Source organism: Etheostoma spectabile, chromosome 12 (genome assembly GCF_008692095.1).
Source record: "Etheostoma spectabile isolate EspeVRDwgs_2016 chromosome 12, UIUC_Espe_1.0, whole genome shotgun sequence".
Taxonomy (NCBI): Eukaryota; Metazoa; Chordata; class Actinopteri; order Perciformes; family Percidae; genus Etheostoma; species Etheostoma spectabile.
The window spans coordinates 7,638,783-7,657,655 of NC_045744.1; the positions used below are offsets into that span (position 1 = coordinate 7,638,783).

The 18,873-nt window shown below is 40.9% G+C and overlaps 2 protein-coding genes across 10 annotated transcripts in view; one reads left to right on the forward strand and one right to left on the reverse strand.

Annotated features, from left to right (window-relative positions):
* clcn2a (chloride channel, voltage-sensitive 2a) overlaps positions 1-13,775 on the reverse strand; it is a 57,738-nt gene extending 43,963 nt beyond the window's left edge. For 6 of the 8 annotated variants that reach the window (XR_004334264.1, XM_032530660.1, XM_032530659.1 and 3 more), the window contains exon 1: positions 8,999-9,214. Coding sequence is in view for 6 of the 8 variants with exons in the window: in XM_032530660.1 (XP_032386551.1) it covers positions 8,999-9,049 (51 nt within the window). In the remaining 2 variants the exon portion in view is untranslated. Of the gene's footprint in view, positions 1-8,998; positions 9,215-13,072 lie in introns of those variants that run through there. The other 2 variants (XM_032530662.1, XM_032530664.1) reach the window with 2 other exon arrangements.
* Positions 13,776-14,664: 889 nt separating this feature from the next.
* thpo (thrombopoietin) lies at positions 14,665-18,012 on the forward strand. 2 transcript variants are annotated; one of them, XM_032530688.1, is made up of 5 exons: positions 14,665-14,977; positions 15,090-15,214; positions 15,384-15,470; positions 15,749-15,913; positions 17,497-18,012. In XM_032530688.1, the coding sequence occupies exons 1-5, from the start codon at positions 14,965-14,967 to the stop codon at positions 17,641-17,643; spliced, it is 537 nt and encodes a 178-aa protein (XP_032386579.1). In that variant the 5' UTR covers positions 14,665-14,964; the 3' UTR covers positions 17,644-18,012. The 2 variants fall into 2 exon arrangements, with proteins under 2 accessions (XP_032386579.1, XP_032386580.1); XM_032530689.1 differs by having other exon boundaries at positions 14,667-14,977; positions 17,500-18,012.
* The last annotated feature ends 861 nt before the right edge of the window (positions 18,013-18,873 follow it).

Consider the following 18,873-nt stretch of genomic DNA (forward strand, 5'->3'; position numbering starts at 1 on the left):
CTGGAGCACGGCCTCCTGGGAGAGCAGCAGGTGGGACCCTGTGGGTTAAATGAGCTGTTATCTGTAACTAGTTCACCTCCCACGTGACCAACTTCTGTACCTACATTAGTCAGTTTACCTCCCACATCACAACCCTACATCTACATCAGTTCAACTCCTGCCTCCCACAGGTTGCCTCTGACTCTGTTGTTATAGGCTGTAATGCCTACAGAAAGTAGAGTTCCAGTTTGGTGCAAAAATATTTTCACATGGGAAAAAAATATGTTTACCACACATACATCGGGGTAAAAAGATGAAAGACAATCCAACTTACATTCATCTAACTTTTTCTACTTGTACAGAACATCCAAATTCGGACAAAAAGGAGAGGAAGCTTAAGTGGAGTTGAAGAGCAGCAGCTATCAAGGCGGAATGTGTCAATCAAACACGTCATTATTCTCCTCCCTATTTGAACAATATTTCCCATAGTTGCCAACTAAACAAATGAGATGAAATAAAAATTACCTTTTCAGACCCAAATATTTAGTGGAAAGAAAATACTGACTTAGCATCTTGTGAGAAACTGGAGCCTGAGAGTCTTTTAGAGCAGCTTTACCACTCAGAGTTGCAGCTTTTGTTCAGTCCAGATATCCTGGGAATACAAGGCGATGACCATGTATACTGAGATAAAACTAAAATATGCATTGATATTGTAATATTGTATTTTATTTAGTCAGTAGTACCAACAATCATCTTCTCACAAAACTAGAATTACCGCCTTACGGTTGTAAGCGTCTGCCAACCAGTCAAGTTCCAATTTACATCCATGTCTGTCTAAACCACTGTTTCCCAAACTTAGGGTCGGGACCCAAAATGGGTCGCAGACCCGTTTTATTGGGTCGCCAATTAAGTAAAATGCATATCAATTTTATGTGAATGAGCGTTGTTTTTTGCTCCACTGGTCTGTTCAGCTCAGGGGCTGTGGGGGGGTGGGTGGGTCTTTCTCTCTCTTCTCTTATCCTAGGAGGGGATAAGAACATGAGTTGAGAAAGGGGTGAGACCCAGAAAGGAGAATAGAGACCTTTTCTGTTTTTGTTTACTTTCATAATGGAATAAATATACTTCATATACATTTAAATTCATGGTTTGTTCTGTCTTTTGTCCACAGTTTAAAAATGTAGATGTTACAATGATTCATGGTGTATTTTTTGTAAATTTGGGTCCCGGGGAGACACCAAATTTCTCTTTAGGGTCTTGAGCTGAAAAAGTTTGGGAACCACTGGTCTAAACTCATACAATATATGACGTGAAGGAAGTTAATAAAATGTAGTAAGTGTATTTCTTTGCGAAACTGAAGTTATCACTATGTTGACAAGTATTCCAGTGAATAATTTCTAGTGAGAAACATTCTGTCATCTCTTATAGAGACTTTTTACAGAGGCGTACAGAGGACAGATAGGGACCTTCAACATCAACAAAACCAATGAGCTTGTGATGGACAACCAGAGGAATTGGATAGAACGCAAAGTTGTAGCCATGACAATGGAAAAGGCCTCAAATGTAGATGTTGCTGCGAAGAAGCTACAAATTTTAAAATGTGGATGCTTCACACACAACTTTCACTCGGCAGCACAGAAGAGCTATGCAACAGTTTGATGGTGGGCACCCAAAATTAGTGTCACCAATTGAGAATCCGATCAAAAGTGAAATAGGGTCACATAATCTCTCCTTCCGTTCCTGAGTTATGGCGTCGAATAACGGCCAGAAAGGTGTTTTTTGCAGAACATAAGGATAAGGTCACAGTAAAGTTGACCTCTGACCATTTGGAGACAAAATATCATCAGTTTGTCATTTTATCCTGTTGGACACTTCAGTACAATGTATCTCCCATTCTACAATTGATAGTAATTTGTAGGGGTGCAATATAAAGGTACTGTGAAAAAATTGGATTCACACCATTGTTGCATCAGTGTGATAAATCACCTTCATTTGTCAAAAATTCAATTGATGGATTATCCAAAAACAGACATTCTCTTCTAGTTATTTTATCTATGAATAGGTCCTCAAACGAGTTTCCAGAAAATGCTAATAGAGCAATATCACATACCATAGAAGAAAACTTATTGGTATGGAACTAGCTTTCAGGGCATTTAGAAAAGGTGTCACCATTACATACTTTGTCCTGATTTTCCAACCGTCATGCTCAGTATGAATTTTTCTCAGAATAAAAAAAAAACAAAAACAAAAACTGATTACTTGTTCATGTTACGTGTTCAAAACATCCTCAAACACCCAGTATCGGACGGGTTATATCACACACCATTTATATGTACTATCAAGGGCTTCACCCTTATTACTACCAGCTATCCTGCAGCAATTACATGTCACTCTACAGCGCAACTTACCGCACAAGATCACCAACCCGAAAAAAGAAGAAAACTATCCAGTAAAACAGAAAGAGCACCACATGTCCACCAACTTTCTACTGCGTCAGACCCCCCACTTTACTGCTACATCGCTCACTTTGCCGCCTTTCACAGTCAGATCATGTGCAAGCCTAGCACAACAGATGAGATAAAAAAATAAAAGTTCTTTGTTATTTAGCTATTAGGCACTGCAGGATAATTTATTCATTGTGAGGAGACCGCAAGGACAAGAATTTGACACTACAATGATGAAGTCTTGAAAATCTAAAACTCTCATCCTTGCTGCTTTTCACTTATAAATATTCATAAAGTACTTTTGATCTCTTTTTTTGTAGTGTGTGAGAGTAAAGGGACCCATCACTGCAGAGAAAAGATGGATGTTTCACACCCTTAAACTCCTATAGTCCACAGCCTACTGTTGTGGCGGTTTAATTACTTAGACGTGTGGTTATGTATGAGTATGTATTGATGAGAAAGAGAGAGGGAGGAGAGAGGAAGGAAAGAGAGAGGGGGACTCAAGCTCTCAGACTAATCTGAGCTTCCAGGGACAAGACTGAAAATTGAATTAGAGGAGAAAGTGACTCATTTGACTCATCCCGCTGTCTACATTTGCATTAATAAAGGTAGTGGAGGCTGCTTTCAGAATAGTTATCTATAAGTCAGAGCTCTCTCTCTCACACACACACAAACACACACACACACACACACACAGACACACACACACAGACACACACACACACACACACCTTGATGCAGACCCTGTGCACCCAGTCAAGTGAAAATATACCAACACACACTCAGATTATACTGCATCAGTAGAAAGCAGCACAAATGATAAGGGAGGTTTAGGAGGGGGGTGATGTCAGGGATCAAGCTGAAAGAGTGACATCTTGTCAAAAAAAGACTTGAGGAGGAGAGCTGGTTGTTTTGCAAACATCATGACACTCATCCATAGAGATTACAATTGCAACAGGTTTAAAATTAGCGTTAGGTGTCAGAACAGGGATATAAACACACTGAAAGTCTGTCTATGGTTTTGTAGATTTGTCAGATTTAAACATGTCAGGACTTAACGTTTGGGCTTGCTATATGTAATAATATTACATTTTAACAGAGGCGGAAACCAACTCTACCGTACAATTATAAGGTAGCCTACCTTTTCCGCGGTTATTTTGGTGCAAAAGTAGTGTAATGCATTACAATTCAGAGACAGTAGTATGTACTACATTTTGGAAGTAACTTACCCAACACTAGTTTGAAAAATGGAAGTGTACAAACTGTAATTCTAACAACTAAAGTAAGTATTTACATTTTATGCAGCTTTCTATTTCTTCTTCTACACTCCACTGGGTTTGAGTATGTAGTGCTTTTATTCAGAGCACCTCTCACACCGCGATGGCCGCACCTTTCATCGGGAGGAATTGTGCCTTGCTCTAGGTCACGGCAACATTAAATCACCAACTGTGTGTTTAATGGGCGACCTTGCTCTTTCTCCTCATTTTAGAAGAAGTCATAAACTTTTTACTCTATTGCATTTATTTGACAGACGAGCTTAACCAAGTAGAAGATTAATTGATTAGTCGATCAACAGACAATTAATTAGCGATTATTTTGATAATTGATTAATATTTCAGCTTTTCACATTCCAGAACTTGTTGCTTTTTTGTCTTATATGACAGTAAACTAAATATATTTGGATTTTAGGCTGATGGTTGGACAAAACAAAAATTTTAAGGAAGTTATGATCAGCATTTTTCACTACTGACATTTAGTAGATAAAATTTGAAAAAAAAGTCAAGAATAAATAATACACAGATTAATTGATACTGAAAATACTACGTGTAGCCCTACCTGACAGATATAGCCACTAGTTAGTAAAAATGTACATACAAAACATATGGTCATTTTACTAAATATGATGCACTCTTATAGAATAAACTAACAGCATATTAAGTAGTTATAATTATTTCCACATTGATGATAAGGCCTCTTACATGCATACATTAATGCATCTATAATACTGATAATATAATATATAACATTATTAAAGAGGGCCTTCTGCATAAGAAATATTTGGTTCATACTTTGGTTGATTTTTTTTTCTCAAGTATAGGATCTCAATACTTCATTCTATATTTCACAATAGTACACATTTTTAAATAATAGTCATTTTGGGTTATCAACTAGGCTTAATGTTTATTATTAAAAATGATTTGCCATACATCCTGTGAGTTTTTTTTTTTTTTAAAGGGTATACGAGTATGTATTCTGTGAGTTAGTTCTCGAGTACACCTTGTACAGTACAATGAGCTTGGTCAGTTTAAAATGTCAAAAGAATTGAGATGGGTTGTCTCTGCAGTGGCCCGTTCAGGGGTGTGCAGGTAACAGGACCATTCAAAGTGACAGGAGCTGAAATGGACTGAAGCCAGCTTCTGTGTTGGAGAAAGGGACAGAATGCTGACGGTGAGGAACCAGACCCCCCTGAAGAGACAACGCTTTTATGTTGGTGTGTAAAAGTGACAGAGGGAGAGAAAGAGATGAGATACAACGGAGACGTGTATGACAGTCAAATTCTACTCAAAATATGAGTTTTTCCTCATAAAACTTCTCATCATAGCTGCACCAAATGGCAATAAGATAATGGAAGTAAGTGATGGAAGTAATTTTCAAACAGCATATTTACCAACCCAACTGGTCTGTGATACTTTACACCAAACAATACAAAAGAGAAGAGACAGACAACTGATCTCACAGTCTAGTATTTTGTGGACAGAGCGCTTGCTCACTGCTGTTCAGGAAGACAATCTGTCCTTTTGTCCGCATGCTGCACAGTGCAAACTAACAGTATGCACATATATAAGTATGTCCAGTCTTAATACTGTCTGTGTAATAGTATTCATACAGATTTTTTGTGGCTGGAGAAGTCATAATCAATGAATTTGAACAACACATTGTCTCAGTGAGACAGAAGAGACGGTGTTCTCTTCTCCTGCACCACTATATGCATATTTTTACATAAATCTATGTTGCAGTAGCATTGCTTTAAATACTAATCAACCACAGAACATATGGAAGGATAAGGGTGATAACATGATCTTCTTAGTGGCATATCTTGATAGTCAGTTCAGCAGGTTGCTCAGAAACAGCACACACATGCATACATTCAGAAAGGCCGGCAGTTTGTGTGCTGTGTGTGGTTTCCGCGTTGCTGCAGTGCCCTTTGGCGGGGAGCGGGGTGAGGGAAGGTGTGGGGTGGAGGCTTTTTTCTCTTCAGGTGGACTCACTTTGATCCCTGCAGCAGCCAAATCCTTAAGCCTCCTGCTGCCTCTAACATCTGCTTCGACAGAGACTCACCACACACTCATTTAAGCACAAATGTGTAGGCAGGTACACAGTGCATACCCACCTACACACACACACACACACACACACACACAAACTAAATGCAAGAGTAAACTTGCCCACGCTTTTAAAAATGGAAAATACATGTCACATCCAGACCTCCTACATCTCTGAAGAAAAGCTTTTGAAAAGAATTCAGATAGAAGGCTGCAACATCAAGTCACCCCAACACCAGCGGTCTCTTTTCTTTTCAGTCCATAACTGCATCTTCTCCACTTTATCTGCTCCATCCCGCCATCCCAGGAGATGGCTGGGGAGACAGACAGCCACTGCCCACTATCCCAGCACGCACTGCACCTGACAGCAGTTGTAGAAGCCAGTGACCCATGCACCAGAGCCTGGTTGCTTTCAAGCTGCCAGTTGCTGCTCAAAGGATCTCTCCTGCATCTCTGCACAGGACTTAGAAAATAACATCTTGCTGCCTAAGATAGGCAGAGTTTCTACACACTGCTGTATTCATGAAAATCTTAATGGATATAAATAGCCTGTTTATTCTCTGTTTTAATATTTACTTTGGATAATGAGTTCTCAGAGGTTAGTGGGGATGCTTTCTAAGAAATATGTTTGGCGCAGTGGCTGAAAATACAGCATCAGTGCTGCTGTGCATGACATATGAATGGGTATCATTTACATATAAAATGATTGTTTTCTTTAGGGATGAGTTTGCACAATGGGAAATGTAATCATGACCATTTGCATTGTAATTATATAAATTATTCAGTTGTTCAGCTCATTTATATGATTTATGACACCCACAACATCTTATTTTAATGGATTGTCACAGCAATGCTCATTGATTCTAGAACTCCAGCACCAACAGTAGCCATAAATTAAAGGGATATTTTTGTTCCATTGTCTTGTTAAACACTCCAGTCAATCCACTGCTGATTCTATGAAAATATTATTGCTAGAAATGTATACACAATGGAGGGAATGGCAATTTTTAGTACAGTACAGAAGGAGGAGATGACATTTCTGTGCTGCTTCCTAGGGAAGAAGTTATCAGACAGATCTATATTTTTCTCTATCTGCTTCATGTCATCTGCTCCATCTTGCAATAAAGCACAAGCAGTTCTGTGCTGCCAGAAAATTCAAGAACCCTTCACATGACTGAAAAACTTCTGAATCTTGCTGATGGCAAACAATAATACACAGAGGATCCTTCTGTCAACACTAAAATCCTATTTTAGACTGCCGCTATGCAAACAAAAAAACTCCACTTTACTTATCTGATTTAAATGTGTGATTAAAATATATCTCTGTGTGCCATTCAGTTTTCTAAGAGGAAAACAAAGATGATTTGTTGTACCAGAGGAAAGGTATTTGATGATAGTGTTGCCACTTTGTACTTTTGGGAAAGTATTGTGACACAAGCTGCACTATCGCTTGCACAGCAGAAACACACATGCATTAGGGGTAATGGACTGGTATGCAGGGAGTGGACGATAAAGGCAACGGTCTAAGCGCTTTGGTCAAAAAGGGGGGGGGGGGGGGGGGGGAATTTCCATCCTCAGACTCTGACTGCCATTTTACATTACTATTGATCTTTGCACTGAGACAGAGCACGGCATTGATCTTCACAACAACAAAGAGCAGAAATAACATCTGTGTACCACTGGCCCAACACAACTGCACGAACACGGACTGACCAACAGTTTGTGCACATGTGAAGATACATAGACACAAAAAGGAAAGGAAAGGAAGATGAGAGATAACTGCTGCTACAGACTCACAATGCAGGGTGGAAGGAGACTGTATTCTACTGACTGCTAGCCTATCTGTCTGTGCCTTTATCCGAATATAGATATCCCTGCGTGGATTGCTCCAGGGTACTACTGTCAGTCCTGCAATGACATGAGAAACTGGTGCATGAGGCAATTTATATTCAGAAACACTTCACTTTTGGTTCATAAGTAAAAAGGGGCCGCTCTAGCAAACAGGAAGGGCTGAGGGGAAGAGGAATGCATAAGGGGGAACAAGGAGGGACAAGATCTGCAGGAGAAGAGATAAGGAAGGAAGGACACAGGACGTGAGCAAAATACATTAGAGCTCAATAAGCAACGTGAGGCTTTTATGTTATACTTCAAGGATATTAACATCTTAATAATGACCTAATCGGTCACACATCCTCAGAGATAGTCATATAGCCTATGCATTTCTTCAAGCTAAGCAAATTAATCTGACATGGTTTGGAAAAATCCGAAGGGATAAGAATTAATTATGAAGGGGTTTCAGGCAGAGAGCGATGCAACACCTGTGGATAGGGTGACCAGACGTCCCGAAAAATTCGGGACATTCACGAAATCCAGCAGTTGTCCCGAATCCTGCCCTAATTGTCCTGAAAATTATAAAGCAAAGTCTCAAAAGCAGACTCTCGAGTAGTTATAGTCTGAGAGACTGTTCATGGTGATTGAGTTGTCCTGCAGCCAGCTCCCATTGGCTGCTCATTGGCTGCTCATTGGCTGAATTTTGACATGAATTGCTATTTTTTTGTCTTTCATTGTTGATATGGAGGCTCAGGCTGGTGTCCCGGGACCTGATGAACACGCAGAGAAGAAGCAAAAATGTCTCTGCAGGTCCCGGGAGAACTGGGTAGGGAAACACCCCTGGATTACTGCAGTTTTACAAGATGCAAACGAAGGGTTTTGCAATACATGCTATATAGGAAGGAGTATGGTAGCCTATTTCACATGTGGGGGGTGTCAGACGTCAGGCTGCTAGCAGCAAACTACCTATAGGCTACCTAACAGCACAACTGTACAGTTTTATTTGTTTCATAATGACACTTGAATTTATGATTTTAATGATTTTTTTTATTTGTTCTGGTTTACATGACAGACAGTTGAATTGCTGAATACAAATAATACATCATTTTGGTGCGGAATTTTGAAATCCATGTCCAGTCTCGAATTTTAGGCTTCCCATTCTCATCTGGTCACCCCAGCCAACCCCCCTACCTGTGGATGCAGGTAAATGTATGGAGAGCAGCAACTAGAGGGAAAGCAGAGCAAGAGGCAATCAAATCAGCGCATAACATATAGATTTTTTTTTTACATAGGCATATTCCATAAAAAGCTGCACACAATTCCCACAGAGTTGAGCGACCGGCAGCTGGGTCTCCATCCTTCGGCCCAAACCGAAATCCATGATAGGCTATCCCACTATGCGCGAAAACCTCAACCGAAACTCACCAAAGTTTGCTGATACTGAAGCGTCCGGTTTTCGGTCTTGTCCTTCACCATTGCCGCAATATCCTCATTAAGACATTCAATCCGAGACCCCCAGGAGCGGCAAATCCGTTAATTAATCTACGGAGGAGGACCCGGCGCGGCTGCCTGCCAGCACATGTGCAGCTTAACAGGGTTCTTTTAGTGAGCATTCCTGCATGATGCAAAGCGCCGCCGCCGCCGCCGGTGTGTGTGTGTGTGTGTGTGTGTGTGTGTGTGTGTGTGTGTGCGCGCAAGAGAGAGCGATGAGAGAAGGCCTATAACCGGCTAGCCTCGCAGCAGCGCTGGTGCGGTTTGACTGCAAAACACCGCCCCCCTCCTCCACTGTTCTTCTGTCTCTCTCTCTCCCTCTGGAGTTACTGGATCTGATGATGTTTTTGTGCTTTTGTGCGGAGGCAGGAGCATATACAGTTGTAATAAAAGACAATTTGGATGTTTTTTTTTCTTTTTCTTTTTCTTGCGTGGTAGCCTATTTCTGCTCCGTCCTTTGCTCCCGATTTGATCAAACGTGTGATGAGTAACTCACTAAGAAGGGGGGGGGGGAATATATCTTCAATGTCAATGTCAATGTCATAACGACATCTTTAGACATATTTAGAGTATCCCTTTAAGTGAGAATGGGGGCTAAGCACCCATTATTAGCCATGCCCTTTTACTTCGTTTCTCACTGTCGTGTAGCCTCTATAAGTAGGACTAGGCCTAGTTTCAATTGAAGTGGCTCCAGTATTGTCTTGCCCACAATCAGTTTATAATTTCAGGATTAGAATCTTGTTCAATTATTTCTTTATTTTTACTTGTAAGGTGTTCTTCAAGGACTACATACTTTTAAAAAGATGGGGGTCACAAAACTATGAAAAGGCAAAGTCAATGCAGCAGAACATAAAATGCCCTGACTTTGCTTTGGGTTAAACTCCAAAAACAGGATCTTAGATTTCCCATAATGCAACTCAATGTATTTAAATACACCCTCCTACAATCTATGTTTTAAAACTTTTAAATTCTCATAGCCCAACTCAAGATAACCCTGATGACATTCACAGGCGAATGATAAATTAAATGAACTTCATGTGTTAAAATCAGCGGAATGCCCCTTTGAAAGTTCTCACATTGATACAATCTGAACTGGAATAACAGTTAGGCTCCTCTCTTAGGCCAGCTGTTGTTCTTTTTGAAAAATGGAAACATAAGGTTTTCAGTCCTTTCAGGTGATATTTGAAAGATGGAAAACATAAATAACAACAATACCAAGGTGAAGAGAATGTAAAAACGTTAACTGCCTCTCACACACACACACACACACACACACACACACACACACCTCGCCACCTTAAATGGCGTTTTGACCTACTGTTAGCAATCAAACAATCATAGATTGCTAAAACGTTTTTTGAAATGATTTCCATCATCTGTTATTGTGTGTAATGACAAAAGTTTATTATTTCATGGATTTTCCACATTTCAGTATTATGACACGTTATGCCGTAAAGTGTTTAAATCTGAGCATGCGCAACTCAAATCTGTATTTGACTCGCATCAGGCTGTGACGCCTGCAAATAAAAATCACACCCAATGCCAGACATTTTCTTCACCTTAAACCTGCATTCTATCTGAATTCCAGCACGGGCGACACATACGGATTCAAAAGGAGATTGGTTTCTGTAGAAGTCTATGAGAAAGTGATCCACTTCTCATTTGCTTAATTTCCTCAGTAAACATTTTCCTAATGAGTTTATAGTTTCAATTGCTAGTTTTAAGTTCATTGATTTTAAAATGGTCAATAAAGCAGGCAGTGTTTTAGGGCGTGGTCATGATGTGATTGTCAGTGAAAGTGTGTAACATAACATGGCTCCTCCCTCACTTTTCTCTCTCATCTAAAATCATCACATCCGCAACCAGGATGGCTGCACCCGTAATGGCAAACTCGACGACTCATAGCAGATCTCCACAAACCAATGGGTGCCAGTGACCTTCTAACAACAGCCCCATCCACAGGGCAAAAAGAGTCAATGAATGAGTATGAACATTATGTGACTGGCTGACTTGACATACACCAGATTTCAACCCAACTGCACTCCTATGGGAGGTTTTGGACAGATCACCATAATCATCAAAGCAAATGAGGCAATATCAAGTGGGCAAATAGTGTTCACCCCTCTGAGATCAGCGACCTTTAGAATCAATGAATCTGTTCTCCTAGTGGTCCAAAGCCTTACTAAGACACTTTATGTTGGAATTTATGCATTGCCTCATATTTTAGTATATTTTACTCAGAAGAGCAACAATCTTCTGCCAAACAGCCCCATAAGGAGCATTTCACAGTGAAGTACCGCACTCATGGGCACCAGCAGTGGACACTGTATATAAGGCTTACTGTATATATGGCATACCACTGCCTTGTGTGTTAGGGTGTATGTGTGCATTTGCAGAAGCACCTCTCAGGAGAGTTTTTATCAAACACTCTAAGCTCACACATGAAGGTTTGTTACACTCTCATATCAATTTCTTTCCTCAGATGACACATGTGTAACAATACTGTAAGCCCATCACTCCGGGCTTTCACAAAAGGCTTTTCAGAGGTGCTACTGGCAGAGTAATCTATTGAACTGAAAGATGTGGAGCCAAGTGAGACTCACACCCGAAAGATAACCACTGTTCCAAGGATTTGCTGTTGCTTTGTCAGGAGCCAAACATCCTTCATGCCCTTAGTTCAGAACTCTGTCAGGCCCCAACAAATATGCTTGCCTTACCACCCCATTTGTTTTAGATCGCACCACCAAGTTCACTAATGGAATTGAGCTTTAAAATGATGGCATTACATGAAACAATTTAAATGGTCACAGGCCTGCGTGCATTTGAATATCAAACGCTCTGATCCTTCACAGGTTAAAAGACTTAACTCCCCTGAGAGTCACTGCCTCTGACTAAATGACTGATAAAAACGGTCCCGCGTAAAACTGCAGCTGATTGGCTGTTGGCAAGGCAACCAGTTCAAAGCACTGGACCACAGGCACCAAAATGAACTAGGGCTTCTAAGAATGTTGAGTGATGGGAGGGATTTCACCCAAAAGCAGTCTTTCACAAAAAAAGAATCATTCACAGATATCATTATTCATGCACTTCCGGCTCCTATGCACCTTGCATCTAAAACTTGTACTTACATCATCTCCCTACCTCGTAACTGAGGGTAAACAGAGCCACCGAATTTTTATCAGAGTGCTGGCAGCAACATGCAGGGGTACTGTGGCCCCGGCAGCAGAGGAACTAGGTGCTCTGCAGCCCCAAGGAGCAGCACACTGACCCATATCGCTCCATCTCCACAAGATTCTTTAAAAATATAAAACCTACCACCTCTGCATGGAGGATTGGTAACAAAATTCAAGAGGAAAAACATGTGACAGTAAAGACAAAGATCACTGTTTTTCCTGTATAAGAGAGCTTAATGTCCACATGAGGAGAAAGCATAAGAAAACAGTTTCAAGTACTTATTGTTGTGATTAGAATTGTGAGAATGTTTGGTTTAGTTTGGTTTAATTCTAAATGAATTGTGTGTGTCTTTGTAAGGAACTTGAATTTAGAGAGGTCAGAGCAATAATCAACAATTTCTTACCATTCATTATTATCATTTATTTATTATCATGGACCAAAAAGTAACAGTAACTAATAATTTAATCTTACATACTAGTCATGAATGTGTGCAAATTAATTTTTGTCACATACACATATACTGCCATCCATCTACAGTAGCTATTAAGGACCTTGAGTCCTTGGTGTACGCACATAATGATGTACAACCACCTGTGCCTCTTTTTGTTTCTCAATTATTAGTCATTCCCTGTTTGTTTCAGCTGACAGAAAACTGTCAGGGGAAAAAAAATCACAAAATGATACCAGCAAATGACACTATAAACCACTCAGACCTTCAATTACCATTTGCCCTTGAGCCAGATATGGACAAAGTTCAGGAGACATGCATGGATTAGACACTTTGGAAAGAGAAAAGAGACTGTGATCCATCTTATCAGGACGCAGCATACTTACGGTTTCCCCTGAGTCTGCTTTCTTCCTCTATATTCTTCTCTCCTCTTCGGGCTACAGATTCAAAACCGTCAGCTGTGTCCCTCCATTGTGCCTCGGCGGAACAAAGACTGAAATAAAGGGGCACGCAGCTACAGGTTGCAGCGCACACACTTAATGGATGATGTGATCGGGCAGCTGATGACTCCCGTCTGTAATCTCAGTAGATCCCAGAAACTGTCCCGTTCCTAATGCGCAATCCATACAGCAGCGCGCCACAGGTCGTCAGCACGGCGCGTAATTACCGGTTTTGCGCCTCCAGAGCAGCGCACAGCGGAGCAGGCAGCTGCTGGCTGGCTTTGGAGACCGAGAACGACAGCCAGCCGTCTGCGAGCGCGGCTGCATGGGATTGTGAGGCAAAAAAAAAAAATCATATGATATGTGCTACAGTCTCCTTATCAGCTCCAGTTGAGGTGGGAGGGAGACAGCGGGGCACCGGGTGTTGTTTCCGTGATGCAATGCGGGTACTGCCAGTGTCATGCCCCGCAGTTTTCTCCTCGTGTGCACAAATCCATGCGCTCCGGTCATGATCTGCGGAGCCGCGGCGCACATTAGTCTCAATTAAGGCTCGAGAATGTCTGCAGAGATAGCAGCAGGCTTGGGGGAAGAAAAATAAAGCATGTGTTTAGTGTGCATGCTATCTCTCTCTCTGCATCTCCCCCCCCCCCCCCCCCATCTCGCTCTCTCGCTCTCTCTCTCTCCTTGTAGCCTATGTGTCAACACGCACACTTAATATTAGACCACATGCGTCTTAAGAGAAGAGGCTCGGGGCTCAGGTAATGTCCAGGCTGAGGTGATGGGGTTGAGCCAGTGTCTGAAATTAGGATGGATGGTGCATTGACCCATGTCTTGTCTTATCCGTGTCTTTGACAGCTATTATACCTATACCTCCTCCCCCCACCCGCCACACACACACATACAGACACACACAATTGAATTGGAGCGCCACCACGTCTTCCAGCTGCACCCCCTAGGCATCACAACCCGATGGATGATTGAACGTATCAGGGTGAAAACCGCTTGTTCACTTCTCCTTCTGGGTAATAAACAGGCCTACAGCCAGTAAGGCTATTAAACGCTCCTTAGAAGGGTAATCACGTCGGCAGTGATTTCACCTTGTCCGCCCTGCACCACATGCCTGCAAGAATAAAGCAGCATGGTCCAAATGTAACAGTTATTACAAAAAAGTTACAATTTAAAAAATCTTGGCACAATTTGGAACTTTATACTCTTTTATGAACCTTATTGTGAAAACAGTCTGGCTTGCTGGTACATTAACAACCTTTCCCTAGTCACTTTCAGACACAGCTAAGTCACCACAAACAGTCACCCACATGTTGCTTACACACACACCCACGGTCCATATGTGGGCTGTGTAGCTCCCTCTGACACCAATTTTGTGAATTATATGAACCCAAGCTGCTGCCTCTATTGGTTGGAAACCTTGACAAAAAGTAAATAGCCTTCAGTGGTAGTGACCATATTTGATGTCAGCTGTGTAAATGGAGTCTTTCACAATAATAAATCATTAACCTTTTAGTCAGCAAGCATGCTGACTCTCAATGCCCTGAAAGCCAAACGAGGCGCAAAATGGTCCCGCTATCAATGAAAAGCCATTTTCAGTCTATAACATTTTGTTATGCTGCGCAGTAGGGAAGTTGAAGCTCATCCTGCTCTCAGGCTAGAGATAACATTCGCACTTCCCACTACTGAATAAGAAGGTGGGAAATCAAGGGGTGAGAAGACAAAAAGGACACAAAGCTCCTCTGCGGTGGACACGGGGCATTTTTTAAAAAACTTGGCACACACTTCTTCATGGAACAAATGTGGATTCATCAGGAGCGGCCAAGCAGGGCATGGCTTTAAGCAGTGAGTAGTGAGCCTAAAAAGATAGACTTGTGAGGATTTCAATGCACTTGCTATAAGCTGAACAAGCTGGCTTGTGGCACCTCAGCTTCAGTGTGTTTATGTGTTTGTCCAGGACTCCTGCTGCTCTGTATGCTAGCCTCTGAGGTGTGGGATGCTGAGACCAAACCCATAGAATTTGTGTGTAATAAAGGCGCCAGGAGGGCTATGAATATTGTGGCAGAGATGGAGAGTGTACTGGTGAGAACTGTTTTATACATTTTCCCAACATTTCTGTCTCTCTGCCGCCTTTTGGGGTAACGTATGTAATCCTCCTTCCTGTATGCTGTCACCTGTAGTCTCCCATCAGTGTGTCTCTCTGTAGTCCAACTATATGTCTGGCTTCTGTCAACTGTCTCCTCCCTTGCAGAGTAACTGTAATGGCTCGACAACCCTATCCACACCGGTTCAGCTACCCTGTATCGAGCTTCATGTAGCATCTTGGGAAAACAAATCAGTATGTTGGCACATGTATGAGTCCAAAATCATCTACCAAAATGGTTTTCTTAATTGCTTTTTAGTAGTTAACCTTGTCTTAATAATATCCTCTGTGTGTGTGTGTGTGTGTGTGTGTGTGTGTATGTGTGTGTATGTGTGTGCTTGTGTGTATGTGTGTGTGTGTGTGTGTGTGTGTGTTTGTGTGTGTGTGTGTGTGTGTGTGTGTGTGTGTGTGTGTGTGTGTGGTGTGTGTGTGTGTGTGTGTGTGTGTGTGTGTGTGTGTGTGTGTGACCGCAGCACCAGGAGAAGAGAGGAGACATTGTTGCATCCTTGAGTCTTCTTATCGAAGGTGTGAAGGTTGTAAAATCCCCAAGCCAGCCAGAATGTGCTGCTTCGCTACTGCAGAGACTGGAGAACAACATCAACAACTACCTGCTCATTCTCACACACCTTCAGCTGAGTGTAAGGAGCGATAACAGTGACAAACTGCATGCAAACAAGCATTGATTTTGGTCATTTGTTGGTCAAAAGAAGTGTACATGTTGCTATAACTGTATCTGCCAATGCCATGTCTTGGATCCATATAACAATTTAAATGTCTATATTTCACAGTTGAGAAGCTCCCAATGAAATGCTTTTGGAACAGATTTGACTTCTAAGAAAAATTCACTTTTGATTTTATCGTCTGGATGCCTTTTGACCTGTAAAACACCAAATCAAATCTATCACCATTTACGCACAAACAGCCAAGTAAAATGTATCAGTGTGTTGATGAACATTCACACAAAGTGAGTGAAAACGTGTTGATGGGCTTCTCTCTCACTGGTTTGCATCTGATTCAGAAGCATTATCAGTTCCCTCTGGTGTGGAAATATCCTGGTTTCTCGTAAATGTGTGGCTAGTGTCTGTGCCCTGGGAGTGATGATGTTATGGTGTGTGACCCCAAGCCTTCCTTCCTCAGGACAAGAAGAAGATAGCAGTGCATACTTTCCCAATGAGACAGAGTGCAAAATGGATGTCCTGTGATCTGTTTTACATAATGTCCTAAAACTCGAAAAGTTAAATTGTGGATTACCAGTCAATAATCAGTTATCATTTTTTAAGTCTTCCTATTGGTAAACAGTGGCATTTTTATAATCTGTGTTGGGTGTTATAATATTGATGATTTTATTCATACAGCACCTTTAAAAACAGAGTTAACAAAGTGCTTTGACAGACAAAGCAAGGCTAAAGCAGGATATTCAGAGGCTAAAACATAGAGAGAAGACAATAAAAACAGATTTAAAAAGTTTAAAAAAATAAAAGGGTAAAAACAATTAAACATCAATAAGTAAAATAGAATAAATAAAAATAAAGAGCACTAAAGCCTTATCTTTCCCAGGCAGGTTGTTCCAAAATCGAGGGGCCCTGATGGTAAAAGCCACTCAAGCCTTGACTTTGGAAAGGCCAGAAGGTCCCCGCCTGAGGATCTGAGGCTGCGAACTGGCTCACATGGGGTTAACATATTCGCTATATAGCTTGGAACACGACTCAGATGATCAGCAAAATCTTAAAATCTATTCTAAATCAAACAGAGATCCAATAAAGAGACACCAGGATTGGGTCGATGTGATGTTGTCTGTTAAAACCAGTGACAAGCCTAGATTATGCGTTCGGAACTAGAGAGTGACGTTTGGTTGATGCCAGAGAGGAGGGAGTTACAGTAGTCAAGATAAAAGCAGGAATTTTTTTTCAGGTCAAAGTGAAAGCATGGGTTTGATTCTGGACATGGTTCTTCTTTGTGTGGTTGAAAGGCTAGATCTAAGTCCAATACTACTCTCAAATTTCATGCAGTTGCCTTCACATTAGCAGACAGGGGACCAAGGCCACTTTCAATAAGACTGATGAGGTGTGGGGGTCTGAACAGTATGATTTCTGATTTTGAGTTGTTGAGTTAAAGACATTTTTTTTTGCAATCCAACATGGATGGCCTCCTTTCACTATCATGTTTGTTTCTGTTTCTCTTTTAAAACTCTTTTCATTTTTGTGTGTTTTATTTGGACCAGCAGGGGCCAGTGGAGGGTCCAGCACTGTCTTGTGTTCCACGGAGCACCCAGAGTCTGAGCACAGTCCTCGTTAACTACAACCATCTGATCTTAGGCAAACTGGAGCGGCTCATGATAAACCTGGAAGACCGCTGCATTTCCCAGTAACAGAAGAACAACTTTAGTAGAGCCAGTGTTCATTACAAACTGGGAGATGAGTTCAAATAGGACCCTATAGGCAAAAAAGAAGAAGAATGAAAATCCACCAGAGCCAAACAGCTGGAGTGACCAGGATCTTCTCCAAACCTTGTTGTCATTTTTAAACTTCTAATCTGTGAAAAGTTTGTGATGTGTAGACTTCTCTGCTGGTCATTAGGAGGAACTACAGCTGGAGAAGTAGAGAAAAAATGATGGGCAGCAATATGTCTGCAAGTATGAACATTATAGACAAATTAATTTATGACAGAAGGACTTTTTTTGTATCATTCTACATGCAACTGGGAATGTTTTTGTTTTTTTAGAGTATAGCCTACAGGCAGCTTTTTACAGAAGAGGATTAAGGCCACTGGTGAAAAATGTATTTGAGTTCTGACTTTATTCTCAGAATTCTTACTTTAAACTCAGAATTCTGAGAATGAAGTCAGAATAAAGTCAGAATTCTGAGAATAAAGTCAAAACTCAAATACATTTTTCACCATTGGCCCTAATCCTCTTCCGTAGCTTTTCCAAGTCTCCACTGGATGCTAAATTATCCTAACTGGAATGATTGTTTCACATCAGAGGTTGTGGTCCTGTTTGATCACGTGGCAAATCCAAAAAGTTAACTTCTTTAAATTCATGTTTTTATACCAGATTTGTTGTGTTCCTTAGTCAGTGGTAAAAAGGTCTTGAAAAGTGGATGAAATCTCACAGCCCATATCCAGTGCCCACACCTTTTTTTTGTATCTTTAATTGCAATCAGGTTCATGTTTGCAAATAGGCTACTGCTAACATTAGACAGTCCTTGCACATTGTTAGTGAAATTACAAAAAAAAAAAATCAAAGAGACTTACTGAAGAATCATGTAGACTGTATACATTTCTGGAATGACGTTAGTGAGCAAATGCGGTTTATTCTTAATGCACTTTTAGATCTTACCTCTGTTTACATTTTTATTTTAAAAGTTATGGGTTTGCTGTAAATGTGTGCATGTTGTATTGCTTTTTTTCAAATTCAGGAAATCTATCTTAGGTGTCTTTATCAATTTGTATGTACATAGCCAGATTTTGCATTTAAGAGGACATTTTTGCTACACTTTATATTGATACAATTTTGTTTATGATACAAAACATTTTCAATATAATATCCAATAAACTAAATTTCATAGAGACACTTTTTTAAGATAATGTATTTATTTCG

Excerpts from the sequence above, each read along its gene's own strand:
- thpo (XM_032530688.1), top strand. Across the intron at positions 15,471-15,748 it reads CATCTTGGGAAAACAAATCA|CACCAGGAGAAGAGAGGAGA; the intron begins GTATGTTGGCAC and ends GTGTGACCGCAG. Across the intron at positions 15,914-17,496 it reads TCACACACCTTCAGCTGAGT|CAGGGGCCAGTGGAGGGTCC; the intron begins GTAAGGAGCGAT and ends TATTTGGACCAG.